We start from the raw sequence: 27,067 nt of genomic DNA on the forward strand, positions 1-27,067 counted from the left end.
TCCATGCACGTAGAATTCTGGTGGTAAAACTTTTTTAAAAAGCAGTTTTAAAACTTTTTAAAAAGTCTTTTAAAACTTTTGTAAAAAAACTAAAGAAAACGAAAGTTGAGATAGCTATTTTCTCTGGAAACAGTGAATGCACACAGGGAGTGGTTCACGTTACTGGACAAGGTAGGAGACCAGTTCTCGATCGAGGTCTCATAGTAGACAAGGTTCTTTTTTAACTTGGGTTATAATTTCATGGCTTATAGTTTCATGGTTTTACGATTATAGCTTACATTATACATATATATTTTATAGTACCTTCTATAAGTATATTTTACATCACAAAAAATGATTTTAAAAGAAAAAAGGCAAGAAACTTAATATAATAGAAAGGATACTACACTTGGAGCCAGGAGGTACTACCATTAATTCAAATGTTAAAAAGAAAAAAGTTTTCTATAAACTTCTGGTCGCTCAACTGTTCAGCAGTGGAAAGAGTGTGTGGAGCAATGGGAAGTAGGGTAGTGGGTAGTTTTTTTGAGTTCTCTGGATAATATCATTGAATATTTTTGAAGTCTGGAAATGCTTAAGCATCATTACATTGTCTAGGCATCAAGCACCTTCTAAACACCAGACTCTACAGAACACTGTTTCTTGTTATCACAACAAATCCATGAAGTCTGCATTATTATACCTGTTTCAAAGAGAAGAAATCTCAGGTTCAGAGAGGTAAATCGCCTTGCCCAAATTAATACAGTCAAAAAGGAAACAATATACCAGAGCTCCTTAAACTTTATTGTGCAAAAGAATCTCCTGAGCTCTTAATTAAAATGCAAATTCTGATACAGTAGTTCTGGGCACCTGAGAATCTGCATTTATAACAGGCCCCCAGGAGCTTCCTGGTCCATAGACCCACTCTGAATATCACAGGTCCTGGAGGCACGCTGCCTGGAACCCTGACGCCATCATTATGTAGTTCTGTGTCATGGGACAATTACATTCCTTTTTTTACCTGTAAAGTGGGGGTGATAAGACTTAGCTCATAGGGTTGTTATGATATTTAAAGTTACAATATTCATGCAGCGTTGAGAAGAGTGCCTGGCACTTAGTAAATATTGGAAAATATGAGTTAGTTAGTAAGTTACTTACTTTTAGTAAGTAACATAGAGCTATACTTTCTAATGAGAAGTCTACTGTTACAAAAGGAGCTTTATACCAGAGAGCCTTCAGCCAAACATAAGGAAAAATTGCCAAGAGAAAATCAAAGCAAGGAACTCTGCCATTCTGATTCCTTATACGTTACTTATATGTCTTGCCGGGTCTTGTAATTTCATGTAACATTATAGAATAGCACTTAATACCCGGAAGACTTCCTTTTCTGGAAAATAATCTCCTTTTCTACAACTAGCTACAATAATATGTGGGAGGAGCCAAACTTTTCTGGGAAAACAGATAAGGCTGGGAATGTATCCAATTGGTTAAAACTGCTGATCTAATCCAAACTGACAAACACTTTTTAATAGAAACCATTTTGAAGTTGAAATGGCACATCAAATGGAATCATTGGCTAAAGGTATTTTGGGGAGATATGCAAATGGAAAACATTAATACCAAGTTCTCTCTTCCTAATACCTATTGCTGTCTCTTTTATCACGGAGGTTAAAGCTATGGTGTGGTCTTTGTTCATTCCTTTCTTTATCCTCTTCCTTTATTCTATCCTCTTCATTTAGTCACACGAGAGGAGTTACTTTTAGTAAGTAACATAGAGCTATGCTTCTAAGGAGAATTCTACTGTTATAAAAGGGACTCATAAATTATACCAGAGAGCCTCCAGCACAAACATGAGGAAAAATTGCCCAGAGACAATCACAGCAAAGAACTCTGCCTTCTGCCAGGAGTGACCGCGTGGCGTCTGGGGCCAGGACCTGGGGTAGGGAAGATCAAGCTCAGAACTAATTTCTCAGGTCTGAGAGTGTCATCTTCACAAAGCTTCTGCTTCTACCTTTTAAACTATATATTGGCTTTTTAACAAGTTTCTTTTAAATTCGTGTGAAGGCGCCACTTCTGGAGGCTGTGCTCAGGAAGACTCACTGTACGTCTTGCTCCCTGAAGCCCTCTCCTTTCTGAGCTCATCTCAATGTCCACTCTTCTCAGAGAAGACGGAAGTCTTCACACCACCCAGCACAGGTAATGAGGGCTACCTAGAGGACTGAGCCATAACCGAACCTTATATTGATAATAGTCCCAAAACTGGCATGGGGGTTATGTCAGCCCCTGCCTCCTTCTCCATGACACCCCACCACAACCATCACACACACACACACACACACACACACACACACACACAAACAAACAAACAAAAAAAACACCAAGCTTATTGAGAACACAGAGTCTGATATGCAAATGCAGCTGCCAGATGAGTGCTCTCACCATCCTCTGCTTTGCTATTCTCATCAAGGACCATACAAGGTACTTGGTAAATTGTTTTAAAAAAAGAAGGTTCCTACGCTCCATGCTAGACCTACCATCTGTAGTTTAACGGCCTACTAGAAAACAAACTCAACACACCTTAGGGGAAGATTACAGACTCCACAGTTTATACAATGTATCATTGACAATGTCTGGTATATAACCAAAAATTCTAGAAGTGTGAAGAAATAGGAAAATGTGACCCGTACTAAATTTAAAAAGAGAGATGAGGGAGGATTGAGAGTGTGCCAGAAGAAGCATATCTTTTGTACTTTCGGCTATGAACAAGAAAACATAATAGCCCCAATTTCTGCTGATGTCTATTATGTAACTGTCTTAGTCCATTTGAGCAGCTGTAACAAAATACCACACCCTGCGTAGCTTATTAACACATTTATTGCTCATGGTTCTGCAGTGTGGGGAGTCCAAGATCAAGTGGCCAGCATGGCCGCATTTTGGTGAGGGCCCTCTTCTTGGTCCAGCTGGCACCTCCTCACTGTGTCCTCACATGGTAGAAGGGACCAGGGAGCTCTATGGGGTACCTTTCATTAGAGCACTAATCCCATTCATGAGAGCTCCACCCTCATGACCTAATCATCTCCCCAAAACCCTACCTTCAAATACCATCAACTATGGGGTTAGGATTTTAACATGAATTTAGTGGCAGGGAGAGGGGAGGGACACATATACATTCAGACCTTAGCAATGACTTTGAGGGAGCCGCCTTCAGGTGAAACCAAACTGAGGCAGAGTGTTTAAAAGAAAGCCTGAGCGGATGACACTGTGGATTTCCAGGGTCAAGCACCGAGGACACCTGCCTTACATCCAGTCTAGATGTACTGATATGTGAGCTAATCACCCCCTGTTTGAAGTGGACATTGATCTTTCACTTTGGATGGCCAGCATGCAACCTCTTTCCTATGTTAGGAGTTCCCCACTTTGTGAACAGCCCACTTCTCACCAGAGAAGCTGAAAATATTAGATGTTCACGTTCCCATTCTCCATTGAAGTTAAGGTACAACATAATCTAGGCTCCATCAAACAGATATTTAAACACACACATAAATGAGAATCTAATAATAAATCATGAAGTTCCCCGAAGTGGCAAGAGAGGTTGATCATTTCTGTTCTGCAGGTTTTGGCCAGTGACCACTGTGTTCAGTTCTCAGAAACAGCAATGTAAGGGGTTCTCAGTAGTAGCATCCAACATCAGGTGTGAGTGACGCCTGTGGTGTGTGTATCCGGTGGTAGCAGCAGTTATGTTGCTAGAAGAAAAAGTCTTTACAGATCTTCATAGGACCCTGGCAGTAGCAATAGCTTCTGCTTTCCCATTAAAGGCAAATGGAACCAACCCTTTGCAAAATTAAATGTGGAAAACAATGGATCTTTAAAAGAAATTCCCAGGTAGGCAGGTAAGACCTTATAGACCATGGTAAAGGACTGAGATTTTGTTTGAGGACAAAGGGGAGATTTTGGCAAGTGTTAAGCAATGGAGGGTAATGATCTTATTCATATCTAGTACAGCTTGGCAAGTTCTCCCTAGCACAGGGGAACAAGATTCCTCCTTCCCAGACCTATGAGAGGGCTACGGAGGCCTGGAGAGCTGTTTCTCTTGGACTTCACATTCACAAAGGACCTCAAGTGGAACATTTCAAGTCATCTCCATATAAAGTTAGACATTCAGTCCTTTGATTTCTTCTATGTTAAAAGCATTAATTTACTACAATTATCATTTAAAATATATTACAATTTGTGAAACCCTATTTGTAGCCTTTTCTTCATATTTTAGTACATTTGGAACCTCAAAAGATAGAGATGGCAGGACCTCCCCTGACTTCTGCAACCCTGTAAGCACCCTTACCCCTCACCTTCTCTGCTGATCTGATCACAAGTTAGGCCTCTTCATCCTTCATATTCCAGACTCTCATTTTTCTCCTGACCCTCACGGTCTCAATGTTGACTTCCTGCACATTTCACAGTGCTTTGTAAGTATTTCCTTTACCTGAAGACCCAGAATGGGTTGGCTCCCCACCCGAGTATGGCAGTTGAGAAGTGGGAAGGATATCTCAACTTCAGGGGTCACTCCTGCGGAGCAAGTGGTCCCAGCCAAACACCAATCTCTGCAGCCTGGCGCACCAGAGCCAGAAATAGGAGCCCCTCCAACATCTGGCTGTGAAAACCAGCAGGGATGCCATCAGTCCTGGTGAGACAGAAGGCTGTTGGAAAACCCAGGCATCCTCTTAAAGGCCCATGTGCAGACTCACTCACTCACTGGCACTTACACTGGGCTCCCACAGAGAGACAGCAGCTCAGGAGGTGCCAGAGACATATAGGGAGAAACTGAATTGTGTGGCTTAGGGAGAGGACTGGAGGGACAGCTGCCATTTTCCCTGCATTGAGCCCTCTTCCCACACAGATGGCAGGCAAGCACCATCTCTCCTGTGTTGAGCTTTCACCCCGACACGGGAAAATATAAAAGTGCATCAGCTTCGTGAACTCTACTTGCTCCACCCTGATGACTTCCTGAGACCCTGCTGCACCCAACTCATGCGTCACCAGAGGCTCTTTCAGCAGCAGGCAGCCAGCCTTGGCCCAGGCTGCAGTCTTTCTTAAAAAACACTCAAAGGTCCACAGCCCCAGGCAGGCAGCTGCTGGCATCGGAGTGCCCTGTGACTTTTGCTAACTGGCCCCACACTCAGCACTGGTGCCAAATCTGAATCTGCATTTACCTGGTGAATACCACTCACTCCACCTTGGTGACTCCCTGAGATGCCACCTCACCCAATTCGTGTGTGGCTCTTTCAACAGCTGAGTGTTACGGGTAGCTGATAGGCTGTGGCAGGCCTTGGGGTGCCCTGTGCCTTTTGCTGAGCCCTGGCCTGGCACTGGTGGCAGCCAGCCTCAGTTTGCAACATGACATCTCCCACGCACCTCCAGATCCAGCACAGGGAGCTATGAACCATGGATCACTTTATATCTCTTACCAGGTCATCTCTGGCGGGTCACAGGCAGCAGCTGATTATGGCCAGCAACAGAGCCCCTCCCACGAGGCTCCAGAACCAAAACACTCAATGGCCAGCTTCAGACCACAACAAGTGACTAGCCCCACAAGTGGCACACCCAAAGGGTGGTATTGGCAGGCACCAGAGCCTAATGGGGCAAATCCTGCTCTGTGGGATCAGCCCCTGCACAGCAGCTCACACATTGTGGTCATGGTCAATCCTCACAGCAAGTCAGCCTGAGGGTCAATCTGACCCCCGATGTGCTAACAGTTCAAGGCTCAACTACAACAGGAGGGCACACACAACCCACACAAGGGACACTCTTGAAGCACCCAAATCAGGTGATCAGAGAGAAGGTGCCACTGGGCCCCACAGGACACCTACTACATAAGGCCACCCTGCCGGGACTGGGAGATGCAGCAGATGTATCTAATACATAGAAACAAACACAGGGAAGCAGACAAAATGAGGAAACGAAGAAATGTGTCCCAAATGGAAAAACAGGAGAAAACTCCAGAAAAAGAACTAAACAACATGGAAGCAAGCAATCTATAAGATTCAGAATTCAAAACCCTGGTTATAAGGAACTTAGTGAGAACTTCAACAAAAGGATAGTAAGCATAAAAAAGGACATAAAACCATAACTATACTACAAGGCTATAGTAATCCATACAGCATGGTGCTGGCATCACAACAGACACATAGATCAATGGAACAGAATGGAGAGCCCAGAAATGAACCCACAACTATATGGTCATCTAATCTATGACAAAAGAGGCAAGAATACACAATGGAGTAAAAACTAAAAAAAAATCTATTACATAAATGGTGTTGGGGAAACATGGAGATACATGCAAAAAAATGAAACTGGACTACCTTCTTACACCATATACAGCAATAAACTAAAAATGCATTAAAGACTTAAATGTAAGACCCAAAAGCATAAAACTCCTAGAAGAAAACAAAGGCAGTAAACTCTCTGACATTGCCCTTAGTAATATTTTTACTGGTATATATCCTCGGACAGGGGAAACAAAGGAAAAACAAACAAATAGGGCTACATCAAACTAAAAAGGTTTTGCACAGCAAAGGAATTCATCGACAAAACGAAAAGACAACCTACTGAATGGGAAAAGATATTCAGCAATGATATCCAATAAGGGGTTAATATCCAAAATTTATTTTAAAAACTCAATACAACTCAACACCAAAAAAACAAACAATCGAATTAAAAAGATGGGTAGAGGACCTAAAGACACATTTCTCCAAAGAGGAATTACAGATGGCCAATAGACATATGAAAAGATGATCAATGTCACTAATCATCAGAGAAATGCAAATAAAAACCACAATGAGATATCACCTCATACGTGTCAGAATGGCTATCATCAATAAATCAACAAACAACAAGAGCTGGCAAGGATGTGGAGAAAAGGCAACCCTTGTGCATTGTTGGTGGGATTGGAAATTGGTGCAGCGCCTATGGAAATTAGTATGGAGGTTCCTTAAAAAATTAAAAATAGAAGTACCATATGATGCAGCAATTTCACTTCTGCACTTGAGACTCACTAGAGCACTATTTACAATAGCCAATACATGGAAACATAATTATCCGTTTGCACTGAGCTGCTGAGTGTGAGTCATGGAGCGATGACAAGGCATGAGTTTTCAATGAAGACTGCATAGATCTGCAGTCTGTCCAGCTTGCTGGAAAGAGATACCCCACGGGAGCCTAAGAATTGGCAGTCCCTGGGCAAAGGACCATCCACAGGACCCAACAGTCCCTAAGCCACGGGTAAGGAGCTGTTTGATTTAAACCTCACATAGCCCTTCAGGTTTCAAAGACTTTTTCAAGGTGTGTTTACCTCCTTTTACTGTGACATTGGTGTAGAAGGGGGCAGGGTTTCTTTTAGCACTTCTGCTAGTGATCGCCTGGCTGCTCCAGCCTATTTCACTTTCATGTTTGCTGAAATGAAATTAACATTGAGCTCCTCCTCCCTTCTAATCGTGTGATTTCCGAGCAGTAACTTGCTGCCTGGCAGACTGCAGCAGCTGACCAGACAGGACCATGGCTTCAATGCTGTCCTCGGGGGGTCCCAGTCTCGGGCTGACCTGCGTGCTCATGCTGATCTTCACAGTGCTGCTGCAGTCCCTCGGCATGGCCGTGACTTACGTGTACTTAACCAACGAGCTGAAGCAGGTCGGTACAATGCTCGCAGGGAAGACAGAGGCTGTCAGCACCCCCAGGATTAACTGCTTCTCCTTTGCCTCTCTATTTGCTCCTCTTTCAAGACTTTATGGAGGAAGAAAACGTTCCTTTTCTCTGCCTGTGGACCCTAACTGCTAATGCATATGGTTACTGAGGACTTTACAAAAGTGTAAGTGCCAGGGATTGTGTGAACAAAGGGCAGTTACAGAACTGGTCCCACTAGTTACTAGCAGATCCAGGAAGCAAAACTCCTGAGATAGTTTTTTGTCTTCAACAGTATATGTATTTTGTAATATTAGCAATTGCTGCCATTCATTGAGTACTTTCTGCTAAATACTTTCTAAGTCTTACTTAACTCTAATTCTTAGGGGTGAGAGTAGTTGCATTAGGCAGAACTGTGTCTGCTTTTGCTCACCAGTTCACCTATGGGGCTGGCCCATGGCTCCCACATAGTAGGTGTTCACTAAATACTTGTTGAATGAAGTATGTTGGCTAACCTTCATAAATGTGGTGGTACCACTAGCACACAGGGAGCAGGGTAGAGTCGGAGCTCAACACAAAGCCAGGCTCTTAAACACTGACAACAATGCTCTTGTTTTATGTTTCAAATGTGGGCAATCCCAGTGGATTTCCAGACAGATATTGCAGGAAACTAGATTTGGTCTTTGCACAGACAGAAATGCTCTTTACACACTGCTTGCCTATCCTCAGGCTTCAGGGCTCTTCCTCCCATCTTCCTTTTAAGTATGTAAATTATTAGGTAGAACACCTTTGCATAGACACGTCAGACTTTCAAAAGTTAGCAGGTAGAATTTTACAATATGAACTAAAATCCGACAGCAATTCTTGGAATATCATCAGGTTTCTTTTTCCTCTAAGACATGGGCTGGGGACAAATCAGATCTTTGAAATATGGTTTGGTTTTAGGTCTGTGACATTTCTGTGTTGACAATAGTGAGAATATAAAGGACTAGCATTCTGTCTATTCCTTGGACACAGGCAGGTAATGGGGAAAGTCTGTAGTATAGTGCTTATCAGGTGGACTCAGAATCTTACTGTTCATTATAAAATAATTGAAAATAAAACTACCCTTCTATGCCTGTGGATGATCTAGGTACGAATCCAGGCACATTGGACAGAAAAAAAACTTAGTGCCATTTTAGCTTGTGTGTTTCTCAACCATACAAAACCTTTGGAACTATGAATACGAAATTGCTGAAAATAAACCAACTCAGCTTTTGGCTTCTCATATATATTTTGACTAATTGCATATTATAGAGAACTGTGAGCTGGATAGAACTTTGGACAACGCCCCTTTTATAGATAAGGAGACTAGAGACCTTCAGGGAAATGCCTTAGCTCACACAGGGCTTTGGAAACAGAGTGGGAGCCACGTCTTTACCTGGCACCTGGGTAACGCTCATAGCTCTACAGCAGGGTGTCCTTAGCATTAATCATATTTGCACTTTATAATTCACACTGCTTCCTGCTACATTAGGATAAGGCAATGTCAAATCTGCCAGCTGGCTAAGAAATGCAAGACTAAAAGCCTCAGAAAAATATGATTGCACAAGAGCCACAGCACGTTTGCTAGATAAGTTCTCATATTTCTAAATCATATGCAATCGAGTTTCTTCTTTGGAAAGCCTTTCCAGCTCCCATGTAAACTACAGATGCAAATAGATGTCTGTAATAGAAGGATATAGGGTGGACAGGCGCAAAGAAATGCTGTTTAATTTCATTGCCAGTGATATCTCAACTCAGGTGGCCCAGCTGTCACCCCCACTATATCTACGAGGAGAATATTTTAGTCTTCTAATTAAATAAAGAAAATAAACGTATAAAAGTAAATGAATGTTCTATCCAGAGTGTGTGGAGTTAATTAACCCAGGTTTATATTTTTGTACTTGAGGGACCTTGATCAAATGTCCCAGGGGCACATGCTGAATACAGAACCATATGACTCTGGCTGAGATTGTCTTTCTACAAGAAACTGCAGGTCGTATTTCAGTTTCATTCTTCTTTTGTGCTTTGGCATTTCCCTAAGTTCAAATAGCACATAAACATGTGCCATTTTTCCACTTATTTTCCCCAGGGGAAGGCAATTAAGTAGGTTTGTCCAATGGAACAATCCATCTTCTTAACCCTAGTTATTTAACAATGAAAACAAAAAAAAAATATAAATTTTGACCTTGCATTGCCTTCCTGTTTTTCTTTGTAAGAATAACTTTTCTGGATGGGGTGTGTGTGTGTGTGTGTGTGTGTGTTTAAAATTAGCAAGAACTTTGTTGACAATACAATGGTCTGTCCGTTATAAATATTTGTTCTCAGTCAGGAGGAGTTAGCCAAACTTCAAATGGTCTTTCAAATCACTGCAGGTAAATCCCTAGCTAGTGTGGACATTTAATGAGGCAGTGTTCAGATTTCTAGTGGCAAGGGGTCCAGACTTTGCCATCCAAGAGAAGTAGAGATCATAGCAGTAACTAAAGTGTCCTCAGGCAGCCAAAGCTCAGATCAAGGAATTACCCGGACCCCAAAGGGTTTGGCTATTTTCTTTTATTTAGGATCCTTAAATTTAGTTTTTAATTTAATTTTTATTAAAATATATTGGGGTTAGGATCCTTAAATTTAAACAGACTCTGCTGCCTACTTTGTATCTAGATGGGTTTCCAGCTTTCAAATGGGATCCACACTGTGTCAAAACTAGATCACCTCAACAATCACAGTGAACCAGCTCAAAACTCAAATGAAGAACAGACACAGAAGAGAAGCAGCAACTTGTTGAGAGACACACAGCTGGTTAATGGCAGAGGCCGTCAAGGGCATTGTGACTCAGGTGCCTGGCTCATACATGTAACATTTCCACCATATCCAACCGTTTACTTTTATTCAGAGGACAAAGGACAGCCTGCTTACTTCTATTGCAGCCATGAGCTTATCCAAGTTGCCAAAATTTCTCTGAATCTGTCATCAGTTTCTGTAGTTTTAACTTCTAAATAAACAAATATAAAAAGCGCTTGTGCATAATATTGTGTTCTATTCCATCTTATCTTAGCTGCGCGACAAGTACTCCAAAAATGGCATTGCTTGTCTCTTAAATGAAGATGTCAGCTCTTGGGACCCCAATGATGAAGAGAATCTAAACAACCTCTGCTTGCAAATAAAGTGGCAACTACGAAAGGTAGGTGGTCTACAGGGGACTTCCCCAGCCAGCTTAGAAGGTAGGAGGAAAAGGAATATTTAAGATCATCAGGTCTAGACTCCTTATTTTGCAAAAGAGGAAACTGAGGCCCAGAATGTTTAAGTGATTTTCACCAAATTCACACAACTAGAAAAAGGTAAAACAGCACCAAAAAGTGGGTCATAGTTGAGTCCTGGTCTAGAGTCCGTGCCTCTGCTATAGAGAGCCTCCCGATCTAGTCTAACCTTTTATTTTACATTGTGGAAACTGAGGCACAGACAGAGCAATATGTTTCAAGGTCACACAACAATAAAGGATGTGTGTGACGTTTTTTTATTCTGAAGACAAAAGAGGTTAACTAATAGTGTTTTATATTCTTCCCACATGTTGATCTCTGTAAATATATATTTATTTTTGTATGCATATAGAGATGAAGAAAGAGGAAAGGAAGAGGGAAGAGATACTTTGAGAAATTGAAGGTGATGACATCTCAATTTATAGTTAGTAAATTATAATATTTACTAACAAATTATAATATTGTCTGTTTATGGAAGGTGCTTTAAAAGGATCTCTAGCAGAAACATTACATTAGCTCACAGTTTATTTCACTAAATATGATTATATAATTTAACTTTCAGCAATGTGACATGTCAAATTAAATTTTCTCTCTCGGGCTGCTTCCTTCTTTGTAAGATGGCACTTAATAATATTTACCTTCTGCCTACCCAGAAAGGTTAGATGAGAACACAGACATGAAAATGTTCTGTAAACAAGGAAGTCCCATCAGGCTTTGTAAAAACATTGAGGACATTCCCAGGATAAGAGGAAGATGTGTTTATAAAGATACGATAGTAAGTCCACTGTTTGGTGCTCAGTCTCATTTTCCATTAAAACAGTGTTACATTGGTTAGGGACCTGATTAATAAGCCTAAACAGTCCTCACAGTACAGCCCAGATGTCACCTATGATGCTATTTCTATGAGAAATGAAACCAGACTTCTATGTGGGAGTCCTAGACACACATCTGCACCATGGCCACCCTGGAAGCATGGCCTGGGCAGGGCACCCACTGCGCATATGCTGTACTTAAGCAGCTGTGACTCCATCACTCCAAGTGACAAGGACCGCAGGAAGGGTCCTAAAGAACCTAAGGAACAGGACTCCACAGTCCCTGGGGTTAAGGGGGTGGCAAACCTGCAGGTGGCAGGAGAAACTCAGAACGAGGGTAGACATCTGGAGACTGAGCAGCTGGGTGGGAGGCTGGGGCTGGGGGTGGGGAGATAAGGCAAGTAGTGGGGACGGAATTTGTATCGCTCTTTCCTGTGATTCTTCCTCTCCCTCCCATTCTCACATCCTGCCACTAACTACACAGAGCAGCTGGGAGAGGATACAGACGGGTGGGCGAGAGTATAGTGGGAAAAGAATTCCCCATTTTTTCCGGTCACCATTAACTGAAGAGACCATTTTCAGTAAACATCTTATACTCATTGCATGTATTATCTCATTTAATTCTTACAACAGCTCTGTGAGGAAGGAATCATTATCTTCCTCCTTTTTTATTTTTACATAGATGAAGAAGTTAAAGTTCACATTAGTTAAGTAACTTGAGAAAAGTTTCCCAGAGCTAATAAATGACAGATTTGAATACAGGCCATCTGATTATACTGTAATTATTCTTATATTCTTCCTCCCACACTGTAGGAATTACCCTTCTCTCTTTCCTGCTGATTCTCCTTCCTTCTTTTCTGCCCAAGAATGAGAGAGAGAGAAAAAGAGAGAAAAAGAGAAAAAGAGAGAAAAAGAGAGAGAGAGAGAGAGAGAATGCTGAGTCCATCTCTTGCTTTCCCTCCCCATACACCAATGCTCATTGGACTACAGTTCAGTTATCTGGAATCAGGACTTGAAGTGGGTGGAGAAGCAGAGAGCTTATGCTTTGGGATGGGAGTACAGAAGAAGGGAGTTTCTGGTACAGAAGAAGGGAGTTTCTGGTAGATGCAAAATTAACAACAGTGACAGGAAAGGAAGGCAGTGATAGTCAAAGCCCCTGGGGGTGACAGAACTGAATGGAGAGGAGTTTAGAAGCCCTGGATGAACCAAGACAGGGTCTGCCCATTTAATAGAAAGGCTCAGTTTTCACTCCTTCTTTTGTTTTTTACCGCTGGTTCATACAAAGAGGGTGATACTAGATGTTTAGTAAAGATATGGGAACTTGGTACAATAGCTTCATGTTAAGAATGCCTCAGCCACATTTTCAGAAATACGAAAATGACAGGGTATGGCCAGGTCACACCGTGACGGGCTGTGTGTGTCTGTGGACATCACGAGATAGAGGAAATGAGTCTTACATCTTGAGGCTTGGGTCTGCCCAATAATTTAAAACCCCTGGAGTCTATTACACAGTGCACTTATCTACACACTTGCATGCAGACACACACACACCCCAGACAGAGAAAGTGAAGTGACATGTCTGACACATCCATCAGCCCAAGGATGCCTGGGGAACATTAGGCTGACGGCTCCTTCCTTCTGTGCGGTTCCACGTGTGATCTTTTAGACGTTATCCAGAAACAGAACTTTCTCAGACAGAGGACCATTCTTTGGTCACCATGTGGGGATGGTTGCCTCAGTTTTCACCCTCACTCTCAACCTGTCCTACACAAACTCTGTGTTTGAACAACTCAAAGCTTCCTAGGTTGATATCTTACATAGACATTTTCTATTAGACATCAGCAAAAAAGAGCCATAGACATTCTACAGTCAGTTTACAAATCTTAGGAAAATTAACAAACTTTATTCAATACTATTTGCAGATGATTTTGAGAACCTTTGAGGAAACCATTTCTACAGTTCCAGGTAGTATTTTTGTTGTTGTTATTTTAATTTTCTACTATCAACTTCATGACAGGGTGAATAATCTTCCGTCTCTTTCTCTCTGCTCCCATCCACACAACCTACCTACCTCTGACCTCCTTTCTGCTCAGTGTCTTAAGCTACTTGGTTCTATTTCCCTCTTTGCATTGGTAGCTAGAAAGCTCAGAACCAAGTCTGTGGCCCACCTATGGCCAGGACTTTATTTCAGCTGAATCTTATTTTTCCAATATGGATTTTCCTTTTATTTTTTTATTTCCTTTTATTTCAATTTCTTCAATTAGTTATTTTTCACCGAGAGTTGTGAATAAACCAGCTAAACCCTTTTTAGAACATGGCTGGAAGTAAGATAAGTAAGGGCTCCGAGGTTACCTGCCTTCTCTGCTTCTGACCACCAGCGGGGTCTATGCCTGTCTTTACGCAGAAGCCCCTTGCCCCATCCTCCCTTTCCTAAGAACGCTTCTACACATAATGATGCTCATCCTGTGGTCCCCGTGCCACACGCATCTTCCTGTTCTCGGTCAGCAGCCTGTTCTTGACCCACATCTGCCTTCGGTGCTGTTGCCCAGGCTGGCTTCTTTGGGCCTCCATCTGGCTTCTTTCATTTCTGCCTTTTCACATAACTGGCTCCTTCTCATCCAACATCCTCATTACCTAGTTGTCAGAGCTTCATTGGATACCTTTCTAAGTAAGTTCCCCCACACCCTGTTATTTCTATCACACTTACCATGTTCATTTCCATATATACATATACATATATATATATATATATATGTATATGCACACACACATATATGTAAAATCTGTGTTGTCTGATGCCTTACTGGATTAGACATCCACAAGGACAGAAAACATATCTGCTTCTCTCACCTCTCTAGACCTAGCACCTAACCCTATGCCTCAAGCCCAGGAGAACCCCCAGCCTTATCTGCACCACCTTCAGGGTATATGTGTTCGTGTGCATGTGTGGATGTATGTATTTTGATTGATTGAGATGAAATTCACTTAACATACAATTAGCCATTTTAAAGTGCACAATTCAGTGACAATTGGTACACTTACAATGTTGTGTCAACACCTTCTATCTCTACATAGAAGGGTCTTAACGCATACTTCTGATTGAATCAACAAGTAAATAAAATTACTGAATTAAATTGGCTACTTCTTTGCGTTTGTTTCACAAGAGCCCCATTTTTCCATACCAAAGGCCATACAGTCCTGAGTACATATACCGGAGACTTACAGTCCTGAGGCACACCAGCCGCAGAGAGGAAACAGTTTTATATATGGGGGTGCCAAAAAAATGTGTACACATTTTAAGAGATGCTATCTATGTATTACTTTTCAAAGTTGAATTGAATTACGGTAGCAATGTGTAGTACGACAGTCACTCAAAAGATGGCATTAATCAAATGGATGCTAGCGTCACCATGAGACAGGCAGGACAAAGAAAATGGTGGAAGCTTGGTTGTCTGAGGAACGCAAGACCATTTTGAAGGTATTTGAAATTCGAGAACATTCTCCTGACGTAACACCCCTTGCCTTCTACCGGTGGGAAACCTTAAAGGATGTGGTGTACAGTAGAAAACCCGTTACAATGGCGGTACCTCAGGATAAAATTGAAATGGTATGCGCAGCAATACAAGTGGACACTTTGGTCAATGTTGCTTAAGCAGTAGTTTGCTGTAATCAAAAGTGTCTGGACGCTGACGGCAATCACTTTGAGCACCTCTTGTAACTGCAGAAGTCAAACGTGACTTGTATCCATCTTTTGTTGTCAATATATATTGAGTATTAAAATTTTAATACAGTTCTTTTCTTTCTTAAAATATGTATACATTTTTTTTAGGCATCCTCTGTATATGATTAGTGATGTCTTCTTCCTACTTCTCAGCTATCCTTTTCCAACACAATAAGCTTTCTCATTACTTACAACTCCCATTTTCCTTTATTAAATATGAAAGACAGAGTCTAAGCATTCTTTCTGATCATTTTCTGAAATGCAAATTGGTAGTGAGAGTGGTAAACACGCCACTTCTTCTGATGAGATACACCAGATCCATAGTCCACAGGAGATGCATATACTAGCTTCAGTGTTGGGAAAACCGTCTTTTTTATTCACCCCAACAAGGTGTATAAGTCATGTACTTCTCAGTACCAAGATGCATCCATGATACACAAATATGTATTTTTGCAAGTTTCTTTTCTGGGAAGTGTTTGCTACAGTCATTTGGAAATTTCCTCTCTTGAGAATTTGCTTCCAAATCTAGATTTTCCCATATCCTTGCAATGACTTGAAATGCAAGACATTTATAATTGGATTTCATTATTGAAATTCAAGAAAAAACAAAGTGCTAAGGTCTGGGGCACACAAGGCATTATGAATTATTTAACAATGGAGGTTAAAAGTAAATGGACACATCGACCTTGAAAGCAGAGCATCTGAGAGTAATATGTAATTGACAATGCATCCCCATGCCATGTTTGGTCTTCAGTACCATATAAATGCCCATCCATCCTGAATAAGTCACAATTAATACCAGATTAGGAGAGATGGGAAGAGATTCTCATTTCCCATTCAATTTTCCCCTATGGAATTTTATCACCTCCTTTTAGCTCTGTCTACTATTAGCCTAGATTAGGGCCTACTGTTCTCAGTCCTGATCAATTATAAGAGCCTGGTAACTTGCAGGTCTCCAGGCCTCTCACCTACTATCCAACAAACCTTACTGTGAAAGATAGGTTAGCCTAAAGCACAAAACATATCTCTTTGCTTCCCTGACCACACCTTTCAGAGTCTTTGCGCATCCTGTAAAATCCATATCTCTTAGCATAATATTCAAATCCTCTATATTTTGTCTCATTATTCAAGCCTGAAACAGAATTCTACTCATGCCTGTGTCCCAGGAATGCTTTGTGCATCCTACGTTGGTCCTTTGCCCATCTCTTCTCTCCCCGAGCCAGCCCAATCTCATCCTGTTCGGATAATTATCCTTGCACCTCAAACACTCTCTTGCATTTATTTCTTTATAATTCTTTTTCCTTGCCCCTAGAAGAGTGTCTGGCATAGATGTGATGGGCACTTTGGTTTATTGGAGTAAGTGATGAAAGGGCCTTAGCACAAACTCTCCCCTGACCTCAGTCCTCCAATGAATGAGAAGCTTTCGCTCCTTTGATTAGCCAGCACCCTTTGCTTCTATTTCTCATAGGTAAATTTTCACTTTCTAATTCATATCTTTCCTAAAAGACCATTTAAGTCCCTTGAGGACTCGGTATAACCAGTGATTACTCTTTGCTGCCCCCGTAGATGTAGTGCAGTGCCTTGTCCATGGCAATATTTGTTTGAGGAAACAATATAATTTATCTTAAAAACTAATGTAAGGATACTTGGGAAGTTTGAGCTATTTTTTTAAATTCAAATTTATTGGGGTAACAAGTGTTAGTAAAGTTAAATAGATTTCAGGTGTACGATTCTGTAACACATCATCTGTATATCACATTGTGTGTTCACCACCCAGAGTCAGCTCTCCTTCCATCACCATATATTTGATCCCCCTTACCCTCACCTCCTACCCCTTTCCCCCTTAACCCTCTGGTAACCACTAAACTATTGTCTGTGTCTATGAGTTTTTGTTTCTCATTTGTTTGTCTTGTTCTTTTGTTTTCAGTTTTATGTACTACGTATCAGTGAAATCATATGGTTCTCTGCTTTTTCTGTCTGACTTATTTCGCTTAGCATAATTATCTCAAGATCCATCCATGTTGTCACAAATGGTACTATTTCATCTGTTCTTATGGCCGAATAGTATTCCATTGTGTATATGTACCACAACTTCTTTATCCATTCATTTATCGAAGGACACTTTGGTTGTTTCCATGTCTTGGCCACCGTAAATAAAGCTGCAATGAACATTGGAGCACATATGTCTTTATGGATAAATGTTTTTAGATTTTTTTAGGTAGATACCCAGGAGAGGGATTGCTGGGTCATATGGTAATTCTATTCTTAATTTTTTGAGGAACCTCCACACTGCCTTCCATAACAGCTGCACCAATCTGCATTCCCACCAACAGTGGATGAGGGTTCCTTTTTCTCCACAGCCTCTCCAATGCTTGTTACTATTTGTCTTGTTGATGATAGCCATTCTGACTGGGGTGAGGTGATATCTCATTGTGGTTTTTATTTGCATTTCTCTGATGATTAGTGATGTTGAGCATTTTTTCATATGTCTATTTGCCATTTGTATGTCCTCTTTGGAGAAATGTCTCTTCAGGTCCTCTGCCCAGTTTTTAATTGGATTCTTTATTTTTATGTTTTTGAGGTGTATGTGATCCTTATATATTTTGGATATTAGCCCCTTATCGGAGGTGTTGTTTGCAAAAATCTTCTCCTATTGGTTGGTTGTCTCTTTATTTTGTCGATGGTTTCTTTTGCTGTGCAGAAGCCTTTTAGCTTGATATAGTGCCATTCTTTTATTTCAGCTTTTATTTCCCTTGCCTTTGGAGTCAAATTCATAAAATGCTCTTTGAACCCAAGGTCCATAAGTTTGTTTTCTTCTATGCAGTTTATTGTTTCAGGTCTTATGTTTAGGTCTTTGATCCATTTTGAATTAATTTTGGTACATGGTGACAGCAGTCCAGTTTCATTCTTTTGCACATGGCTTTCCAATTCTCCCAGCACCACTTATTGAAGAGGCTGTCTTTTCTCCATTGTATGTTTTTTGGTTTCTTTGTCAAAAATTACCTATCCATATTTATGTGGATTTATTTCTGGGTTCTCAATTCTACTCCATTGGTCTGTGTGTTTGTTTTTCTGTCAATACCATACTGTTTTGATTATTGTTGCCCTGTGGTACAAGCTGAAGTCAGGGAGTGTGATACCTCCAACATTGTTCTTTTTTCTCAGGATTGTTTTGGCTATTAGGGGTCTTTTATGGTTCCATACAAATCTGATGATTTTTTGTTCTATTTATTTAAAAAATGCCATTGGGACTTTGATGGGAATGCATTAAATCTGTATATTGCTTTGGGTAAAATGTCCACTTTAACTATTTTGATTCTTCCAATCCATGTACTGAGCTAATTTTTTTAAAAGAGTAATTTATTGAATTTGTATTTTTAAAGGTTGCTCCAAAATACTTTGATGGAGGTCAATAAATGTTATTTATTCTGATCTAGTGAATCAGTGATTTATATGCTCATATACTGATTATTGTGATCAGCATGTCAATTTGTGTTCCTTTTGGGAAGTGGGAGGGAATGACTGATGGATACGTTTGTAGCGTCTATGGACAATGTTATCACTGCTACTCCTTTAGAATCAGCAGTAGCTTGCAAAAAGAACAATTGAGATGATGAAATTGGTATCACTGTTTCTATATATATAACTCAAAGTGGAAATTTGCCAATACCTGGTTATTTGTTCACTTTAAATGACTCAGCAAAATTATTAGAAGTCCACAGTTTTGTTTGTTTGTTTGGGTATTTTTGGAAAGGGCCAAAATTTTTACTTTGTTATATTTACCATAATTACCTCTGAGATGCTGATAAATTATAACCCAAGTGACTCCTTAGTCTTCCCATCTAAAGTACTTTTCAAATTAAACATAAATTGAAGTAGACTGATCATCATACTAAAATGTAGGCTGCTTTTATGAAAACCCAAATAATCAACTTTCAAAGCCCAATGTGCTCACAATGCCTGACTGACAACAGCTGAGAACAGCAAAATATTTGATCGGTAGTTTAAGTGCTGATGATTCTTTGTGATTTCTCGTTTAGAAAAACAGCGAAATCTTCTCCACACAATAGACAAAGTACCTCAGAGAGTAGCAGCTCACATAACGGGGACCAGTCGAAGAAGAGGCCTATTACCAACTCCAAGTAAGAAAAACGACAAATATATATATGGTTTAAAGGCAATGGAAGAATTTGTTCCAAATAATTTATTCTTTTAATTTGTACCTGAAATGTTTATACAGCTCTCTACAAAATGCAGAGTGGTAATCAGATCTCAGACTGACTCTTTCCAGAAGCAAGATTACAAGGCAAATAGCTCAATTACTGCCCTGGCATAATAGGCCTGAGGAAAATTATAAAGTGGGAGAACTTTGTCTTTGAGTTTCCCATGCCCCTATTTTTGCATTTTTCTTCTTCTTTAAGGTGATTTCACTCTCTCACTTCTATCAAATCTTCCTCCCCATTCAAAGATTCTAAATCATTTACTTTCACCAAAAGTCACTAAGCACTCCTTGTGGCATTTATATTAGGTTGAACCAGAGGAAGTTGCCAATATTTGACTATTTTTTACTTATAGAAATGTCAGTTTCAAATAGTTTAACCAAATATGTTAAACCTGATTTTTAACTGTAGAACAGCTGTCCATAGAGTGCTGTTGTTAAGTGCCTGGGTCTTACAGTCTAAATACCCAGTTGGAATCCCAGCTCCTCCTTAACTAGATATATGTTTTGAACAAATTACTTAACCAAATCAAGCTTCAGTTTCTTCATATGAAAAGTAGAGATAATTTTTAACTCATAAAACGGTAAATATTAACACATGCAAAATTCCTAGTATCTTGTAAGCACTCAATAAGTAGTCACTTCTATTATTATGAAAGATTTTATCTGAAGTTAAAAAGTTTCAGTTAACGGATGAAAAGGTTACTGGAGGTTTTCTTGGAGAGGGGGCACTGTTTTGTTTCTGGGCAGTTGCCTCCTGGTATTCCTGAGCTCATGTTTTACAAATGATTAACATGTCTGCCTATGAATGAGACTATTATTATGATATTACTGTTCACAAATCATCAACAAATATGATAGTTGTTTTAAACTCTTGCAAAACAAAATTTTGTTTCAATCATGGAGATGAGCCCAACGTTTAAAAAGAATATAGTTTGGTAGGGCCCTTTCTCATTCAGTCTCTAGGAGTTAAAGATCTAAGGATCTTAAGATCCTTAAATCTGGGATCTCTTTGCCAAACCAGGTTCCCCGTTCTACTATTGTGAACCAGAGATGCCTTGTGTTTGGATGATGCCTTTGACTCCGGATTGCTGAGAAAGACCAAGAGGGGACTCAAAGAGACCCAAAGGAATGGAAAGGAGTTCTGAGCTCTGGGCTTAAGAAAGTAGATATGTTTCTTTTGGTTTCTTTATACATTTTTCATTTGAGCTCACCAGCCGGGAAGGGAGGCCAGGGTTCCGGACAGAAGTTCTGCACAGGAGTAAAGATTGCCATCTGAGTGCGAGTATGACAGATGTGGCATTAAGTGGTGGACAAAGTACAGAAAGATAAGGAACTCCCAGCAGGTCACAGTAATACAGAAGCCTTCAGATTTCTATGTGACCAGAATTTAGAACCCTTGTAAGATTAAAGGAACAAGAAGTTTTATATTTGATTGAAATCCTTAGTAATCCCAACCAAAAACTAGGCTAGCAACAGCTACTGGGAAAATCCTTGTTTGCTACCAACTCACTTCTGTTCATTTTCTCTTGAAACTTCATTTAGGCTCCAAAAGTGGAAAAGCTTTGGGCCAGAAAATAAACACCTGGGAGTCATCACGAAAAGGACATTCATTCTTGAATAATTTGCACCTGAGGAATGGAGAGCTGATTATCCAAAAAAACGGGCTTTATTACATCTATTCCCAAACATACTTTCGCTTTCAGGAACCTGAGGACATTCTCGAAAGAGTTTCAAGAGAAGAGAACAGAAGGAGAAACAAACAAATGGTACAATATATTTACAAAGTCACAAGCTATCCTGACCCTATACTGCTGATGAAAAGTGCTAGAAATAGTTGTTGGTCGAAAGATTCAGAATATGGACTCTATTCCATCTATCAAGGTGGAATATTTGAGCTTAAAGAAGATGACAAAATTTTTGTATCCGTAACTAATGAGAGAATGATTGACATGGACCAAGAAGCCAGTTTTTTCGGGGCCTTTTTAATTGGCTAAATGATCTGCAAAGAAAAAAACAGTTCCCTCAAAGTGACCTGTCACTTCAGGGTCATCTGCTCGTAAGGCAACACGGGCAAAGCCGCGGTGAACACATTTTTGTTCACCTTTTTTGTTGCATTTTGTTCTGCAACACACATTTTTAAAATATCTCTGAAAAGTAACCAACTTATTCCCCAAAAATGAAATTGCTAAAAGACCTTTCAGGGTTCTACCTGATAAAAGTTTGCTAACAGAAATCAAGATTCTCACTTTTCAAATGCTTGTGTAGCAATTAACATCTTCTGTATCATCCATTCTTATGGGGATTCCAGAAGAAAGAGGAAAAATCCATCTCTTAGGTAGTCACAAATCACATTGGTAGCTCCCAGATTGCCATAAGGCACAACGTTCCCAAAGTTGAAAGAAAGGGACACCACGAAAAGGTCATGGTCTTGGGAGGCAACTCTCTGTCGATATGTGCAGTGTGAAAAGGAAGTTTGCATTGTGTAGGACTTCACAGGAGTTGCCTCATACAACTGGATTTGGTGGAAATAAGAAAATTCCACTAGAAATAATATCATTTTGTTAAAAAAAAAAAAAAAAAGTTGCAGTTATGTTCCGTTAAAAAGGCACTGTTTCTAATGGTTTGTGCTACCAAAAGTCAAGCTGCCCAAAAGCACTGAAGATATATATATATGTATATATGTATATAGATAAATATATATTGTTGTTGTTGTTTTTTACTGAAGCTATTTTTGATTAAGGACTTTATAACTAGTGATTTGTTAATCAGAAATCAGGGAATGTGGTCTCAGGTGAGGGGGAGAAATGGAAAAGTGTAAATAACAAATATGGGTAAATCAGCAGAAAAGAGCCAAATAAAGTCCCAGCCCACGTCCACTGCCAAATGTCAATATCTAGAATATTGGCTTAAGGTTGTACCATTTATTTGCTCCTGCCAGAAGAACAGTAATTACTTTTACCTTCCAAAATCATGACATAAAACATTTCATGTCATCATTTAATCTAAGAAGTTGGAGAAAAATATCATGTTTCCCGAAAAATAAGACCTAACCAGAAAATAAACCCTAGCATGGTTTTTTTCAGGATGACATCCCCTGACTATAAGCCCTAATGAGTCTTTTGGAGCAAAAATTAATATAAGAACCGATCTTATTTTTGGAGAAATATGGTAGTAGTTGGATTATTTGTCTAATCTCTTTTAATCTTTATTCCTAAACACAGCATAATTTATACTCTTTCGTTGTATGCTCAAATTTTCATTTAAATGTGTTCTGATCAAATAGGTTTTTTTCAAAAAAGCTCATTCAAATTTAAATTTACAACACTCTATTTTTTCCATAACTGTAATCAAGTACTTACATATGAACAAATTGACTTGTTATTCTGTTTTTTTAAAGCCTGTCTTCTCTCACTAGAATATAAATCCTGTGATAGAGAGAACATTTAGTCCTGTTACATCTGTATCCCCAGTACCTGGAATAATACCTGCACATAGTACTGATACAAAATATATTTGTAAATAAATAACTGAATGAAAGAAAAAAATGGAATGAAGGGAGGGAGGGAAGGGGAGGAGAGGGAGGGAGGGAGGGAGGGAGGGGGAGAGAGAGAGAGAGAGAGAGAAAAGGAAGGAAGGAAGGAAGGAAGGAAGGAAGGAAGGAAGGAAGGAAGGAAGGAAGGAAGGAAAGAAAGAAAGAAAGAAAGAAAGAAAGAAAGAAAGAAAGAAAGAAAGAAAGAAAGAAAGAAAGAAAGAAAGAAAAGAAAGAAAGGACACCTAGTTACATGGAAAAAACAAATATCCTGCCTTACTCCTTACCATGAAGACACTGGAGAATTTCAAAAACAATCTCAAAGTGTCTGAGAAGACCTTTTAAATCAAGATTTAAAACCCAAAGAAAAAGATTGAAATGTTTGATGAAATATAACTTACGGATCTAAGAGAGAATTAAATTTCACTCTATACTCTTTTATTAAAAATTGTAAATGTTACTTTTTCAATAAAATGACAGTATGTTAAAATATGTAAGCTTTGTTTAGCTAGTACTCACATTTGTTTTATTGTATCAAGATTGGTAAAAATGGGAAAAATGACTTCTAATCTCTTTTTCACAATATCTTTTATCTGACATATCTTACAGAAAGAAGAAATAAATTGTTCACTTTTTATTTCATATGATAAAAATACCACTCCTTTCTCTTAATGTTAATGCCTTTTTTATGGGTTGAACTGTGTCCTCCAAAAAAGTGTGCTGAAATCCCACTTCCTGGTACCTCAAAATGTGACCTCATTTGGAAATAGGGCTGTTGCAGATGTAATTAGTTAAGATGAAGCCATAGTGGAATAGGGTGGGCCTTTCCCACAACATGACTGCTATTCTTATCAAAAGACGCCAAATTAGAGACAGAGACACACAGTAGCACTGGGGGGGGGGGGGCTAATACAGCTTTTCATACCATGTTCAAGAAGTCTTTTTTTTTTTTTACTGATATCATGTAAATGTCACCATATATAGTTTTACTAACAGCTTTAAAGATTGACCTTTCATAGTTTGATAGTGTTATTCAACTGTAATTTAATTCATGTGTCATGTAAGATAGGCATGTAATTTTAGTTTTACTAAATCAGTAGCCAGTTGTCCAACATTGTTCATTGGACAGTCCGCTTTTCCCCCCACTGATCTGAATATCTCTTTTATCATATACCAAGCTCCCATGGGTATGTTTCTGTACTCACTTTTTTCCCCCTATTGATATAGTTGTCCATCCTTGCACCCATACCATCCATTTTCTTTTTCTTAAATTCTAGTGTAATACACATAACATAAAACTTGCCATTTTAACCATTTTGAACGTACAATTTTGTGGCATTAACTACATTTACATTGTTGTGCAACCAATCACTACTATCAAACTCCAGAACTTTTTCATCTCCCCAAACTAAACCTTCATACCCAGTGAACAGTTACTCCTCATTTTCTTCTCTTCCCCCAGCCCCTAGTAGCCATCGTTACTTTGTTTCTCTGTAAATTTGTCTAGGGAAATGCTCAGTGCAGCCATGAAGGCATGGCTACCCCCTTGATTCCAGACGAGTAGAGCCACTGGTATGTGATTTCAGACCAGGAGAGCTGCAGGCACGCAAATGCAACCCATGAGAACTGCTGTCTGGACTGCCCCCAGCAAAGCTATGGGGGTGGAGGTACCCCACTGTGCCTAGAAGGTGAAACGCTCACTCCAGTGGGCCTGGCAGGCAGGATCCAGTTAAATATTATTCTCAAGCCTTAAGAATTGATGTTTGTCCTGTTGGGTTTGGGCTTGCTGGGAAACTATTGCCCATTTTTTCTTATTTCTCCCTTATGGAATGGGAGGATTTACCTTATGCCTGTCCCACCAGTGTATTTTGGAAGTACATAATTTGTTTGATTTCACAGGTTCACAGGTGAAGAGCAATTTGTCTCACAATGATTGGTAGCTGGAGTCTCACCCATATTTGATTTAGATATTTACATGAGACTTTGGATTTTAGACTTTTGAGTTGATGCTGGGACAAGTTGAGCTTTTGAGGACTATTGGGATGAATGAATGTATTTTGCATGCAAGAAGGACACGAATTTGGGGGGAGGGGAATAATGCGATGGTTTGAATATTTGTGTTCCCCCAAAATTTATATATTGAAATCCTAATGTCCTTTGTGATGGTATCAGGAGGTGGGGCCTTTGAGAAGTGATTAGATCATGATGGCTCCACCCTCATGAATGAGATTATGCCCTTATAAAAGAGGTTCAGGAAAGCTTTCATGCCCCTTTTGCCCTGTGAGGGTCTTCAAGCCAAAAATAGGGGTCTCACTTGATTATGCTTGTACCCTGATTTTGATTTCCAGCCTCCAGAATTGTGAGAAATAAATTTATGTTATTTGTAAGCCATCCAGTCTATGGTGTTTTGTTATAGTAGCCTGAATGGACTAAGACACTCTCTAATCAAAAGGCATAGAGTGGTTGAATGGATTTAAAAAAATAAGTCCCAGAAATATGTTGTGTATAAGACTCACTTTAGATTTAAAGACACACATAGACTGAAAGTAAAGGGGTAGAAAAAGATATTCCATGCAAATGGTAACCAAAAAACAGCAGGCATGGCTATACATATATCAGATAAAATAGACTTTAAGTGGAAAACTGTGTCTAGAGACAAACAAGGTCATATATAATGATAAAAGAGTTGATTCAACAGGAAGATATAACAATTATAAATATGTATGTGCCCAACATCAGAGCACTTAAATATATAAAGCAAATATCTACAGATCTAAAGAGAAAAATTAACAGCAATACAATAATAATATGGACTTTAATATCCCACTTACAATAATGGAGAGAACACCTAGATAGATATCAATAAAGAAACAACTGAGTTGAACAGCACTATCTACCAAAAAGACCTAACTGACATAAGTAGAACTTTCCACCCAACAGCAGAAGAATACACATTCTTCTCAAGTGCACATGGAACATTTTCCAGGATGGATCACGTTTGATAACAAAACAAGTCTTTAATTTTTAAAAATTGAAATCATGTCAATTATGTTTTTTCTAATCACAACAGAATGAAACTAGAAATGAATAACAGCAAGAGAATGAGATAATTCACAAATATGTGGAAACGAAGCAACATAGTCTTGAACAACTACTGAGTTAAAGAGGAAATCAAAAGGAAATTTAAAAAGTACTTTTAGACAAGTTAAAATGAAAACACAAGATACCAAAAACAAAAATGGAGTTTGGAAGCACCTCCAACCTCATTTTATGAGGCCAGCATCACCCTAATAACAAAACCAGACAAAGATACCATAAGAAAAGAAAACCATAGGGCAATATTCCTGATGAACATAGATGCAAAATCCTCAGTAAATTACTAGGAAATTGAATCCAACTGTGTATTAAAAGTATTAGACACCCTGACTAAGTACCATTTATCCCAGGAACGCGAGGGCAGTTCAACATAAAAAAAATCCATCAACATAATATACCACATTAATCGAAGGGAAAGCCTACATGATTATTTCACTTGTCACAGAAAAAGCATTTGACAAAACCAATGCTCTCTAACAATAAAAATATCCAGAAAACTGGAAATAGGAGTAAATTTCCTTAATATAATAAAGGACATGCATGAAAAATCTACAGCTCATGTGATACTCAAAGCTGAAAAACTACAAACTTTCCCCTTAAACTCAGGAACGTGGTGAGGGTGCCCACTTTCATCCCTGCAATTCAACGTTGTACAGGAAGCTCTAGCTGGAGCAATAAAAGGAGAAAAAAGACATCCAAATTAGAAAGGAAGAAGTAAAACTACCTCTATTTACAGATGACATGATTCTATATTTAGAAAATCCT

The 27,067-nt window shown here is 39.5% G+C and overlaps 1 protein-coding gene across 1 annotated transcript; it reads left to right on the plus strand.

Annotated features, from left to right (window-relative positions):
* The first annotated feature begins 7,109 nt into the window (after positions 1–7,109).
* TNFSF10 (TNF superfamily member 10) lies at positions 7,110–23,227 on the plus strand. The gene is made up of 6 exons (XM_033088690.1): positions 7,110–7,251; positions 7,481–7,656; positions 10,721–10,846; positions 13,657–13,699; positions 19,496–19,597; positions 21,220–23,227. The coding sequence occupies exons 2-6, from the start codon at positions 7,525–7,527 to the stop codon at positions 21,669–21,671; spliced, it is 855 nt and encodes a 284-aa protein (XP_032944581.1). The 5' UTR covers positions 7,110–7,251; positions 7,481–7,524; the 3' UTR covers positions 21,672–23,227.
* Positions 23,228–27,067: the final 3,840 nt, after the last annotated feature.

Source organism: Rhinolophus ferrumequinum, chromosome 2 (assembly GCF_004115265.2).
Source record: "Rhinolophus ferrumequinum isolate MPI-CBG mRhiFer1 chromosome 2, mRhiFer1_v1.p, whole genome shotgun sequence".
Taxonomy (NCBI): Eukaryota; Metazoa; Chordata; class Mammalia; order Chiroptera; family Rhinolophidae; genus Rhinolophus; species Rhinolophus ferrumequinum.

Excerpts from the sequence above, each read along its gene's own strand:
- TNFSF10 (XM_033088690.1), top strand. The coding sequence starts at position 7,525 with ATGGCTTCAATGCTGTCCTCGGGGGGTCCCAGTCTCGGGCTGACCTGC. Across the intron at positions 7,657-10,720 it reads TAACCAACGAGCTGAAGCAG|CTGCGCGACAAGTACTCCAA; the intron begins GTCGGTACAATG and ends ATCTTATCTTAG. Across the intron at positions 10,847-13,656 it reads TAAAGTGGCAACTACGAAAG|ATGATTTTGAGAACCTTTGA; the intron begins GTAGGTGGTCTA and ends TACTATTTGCAG.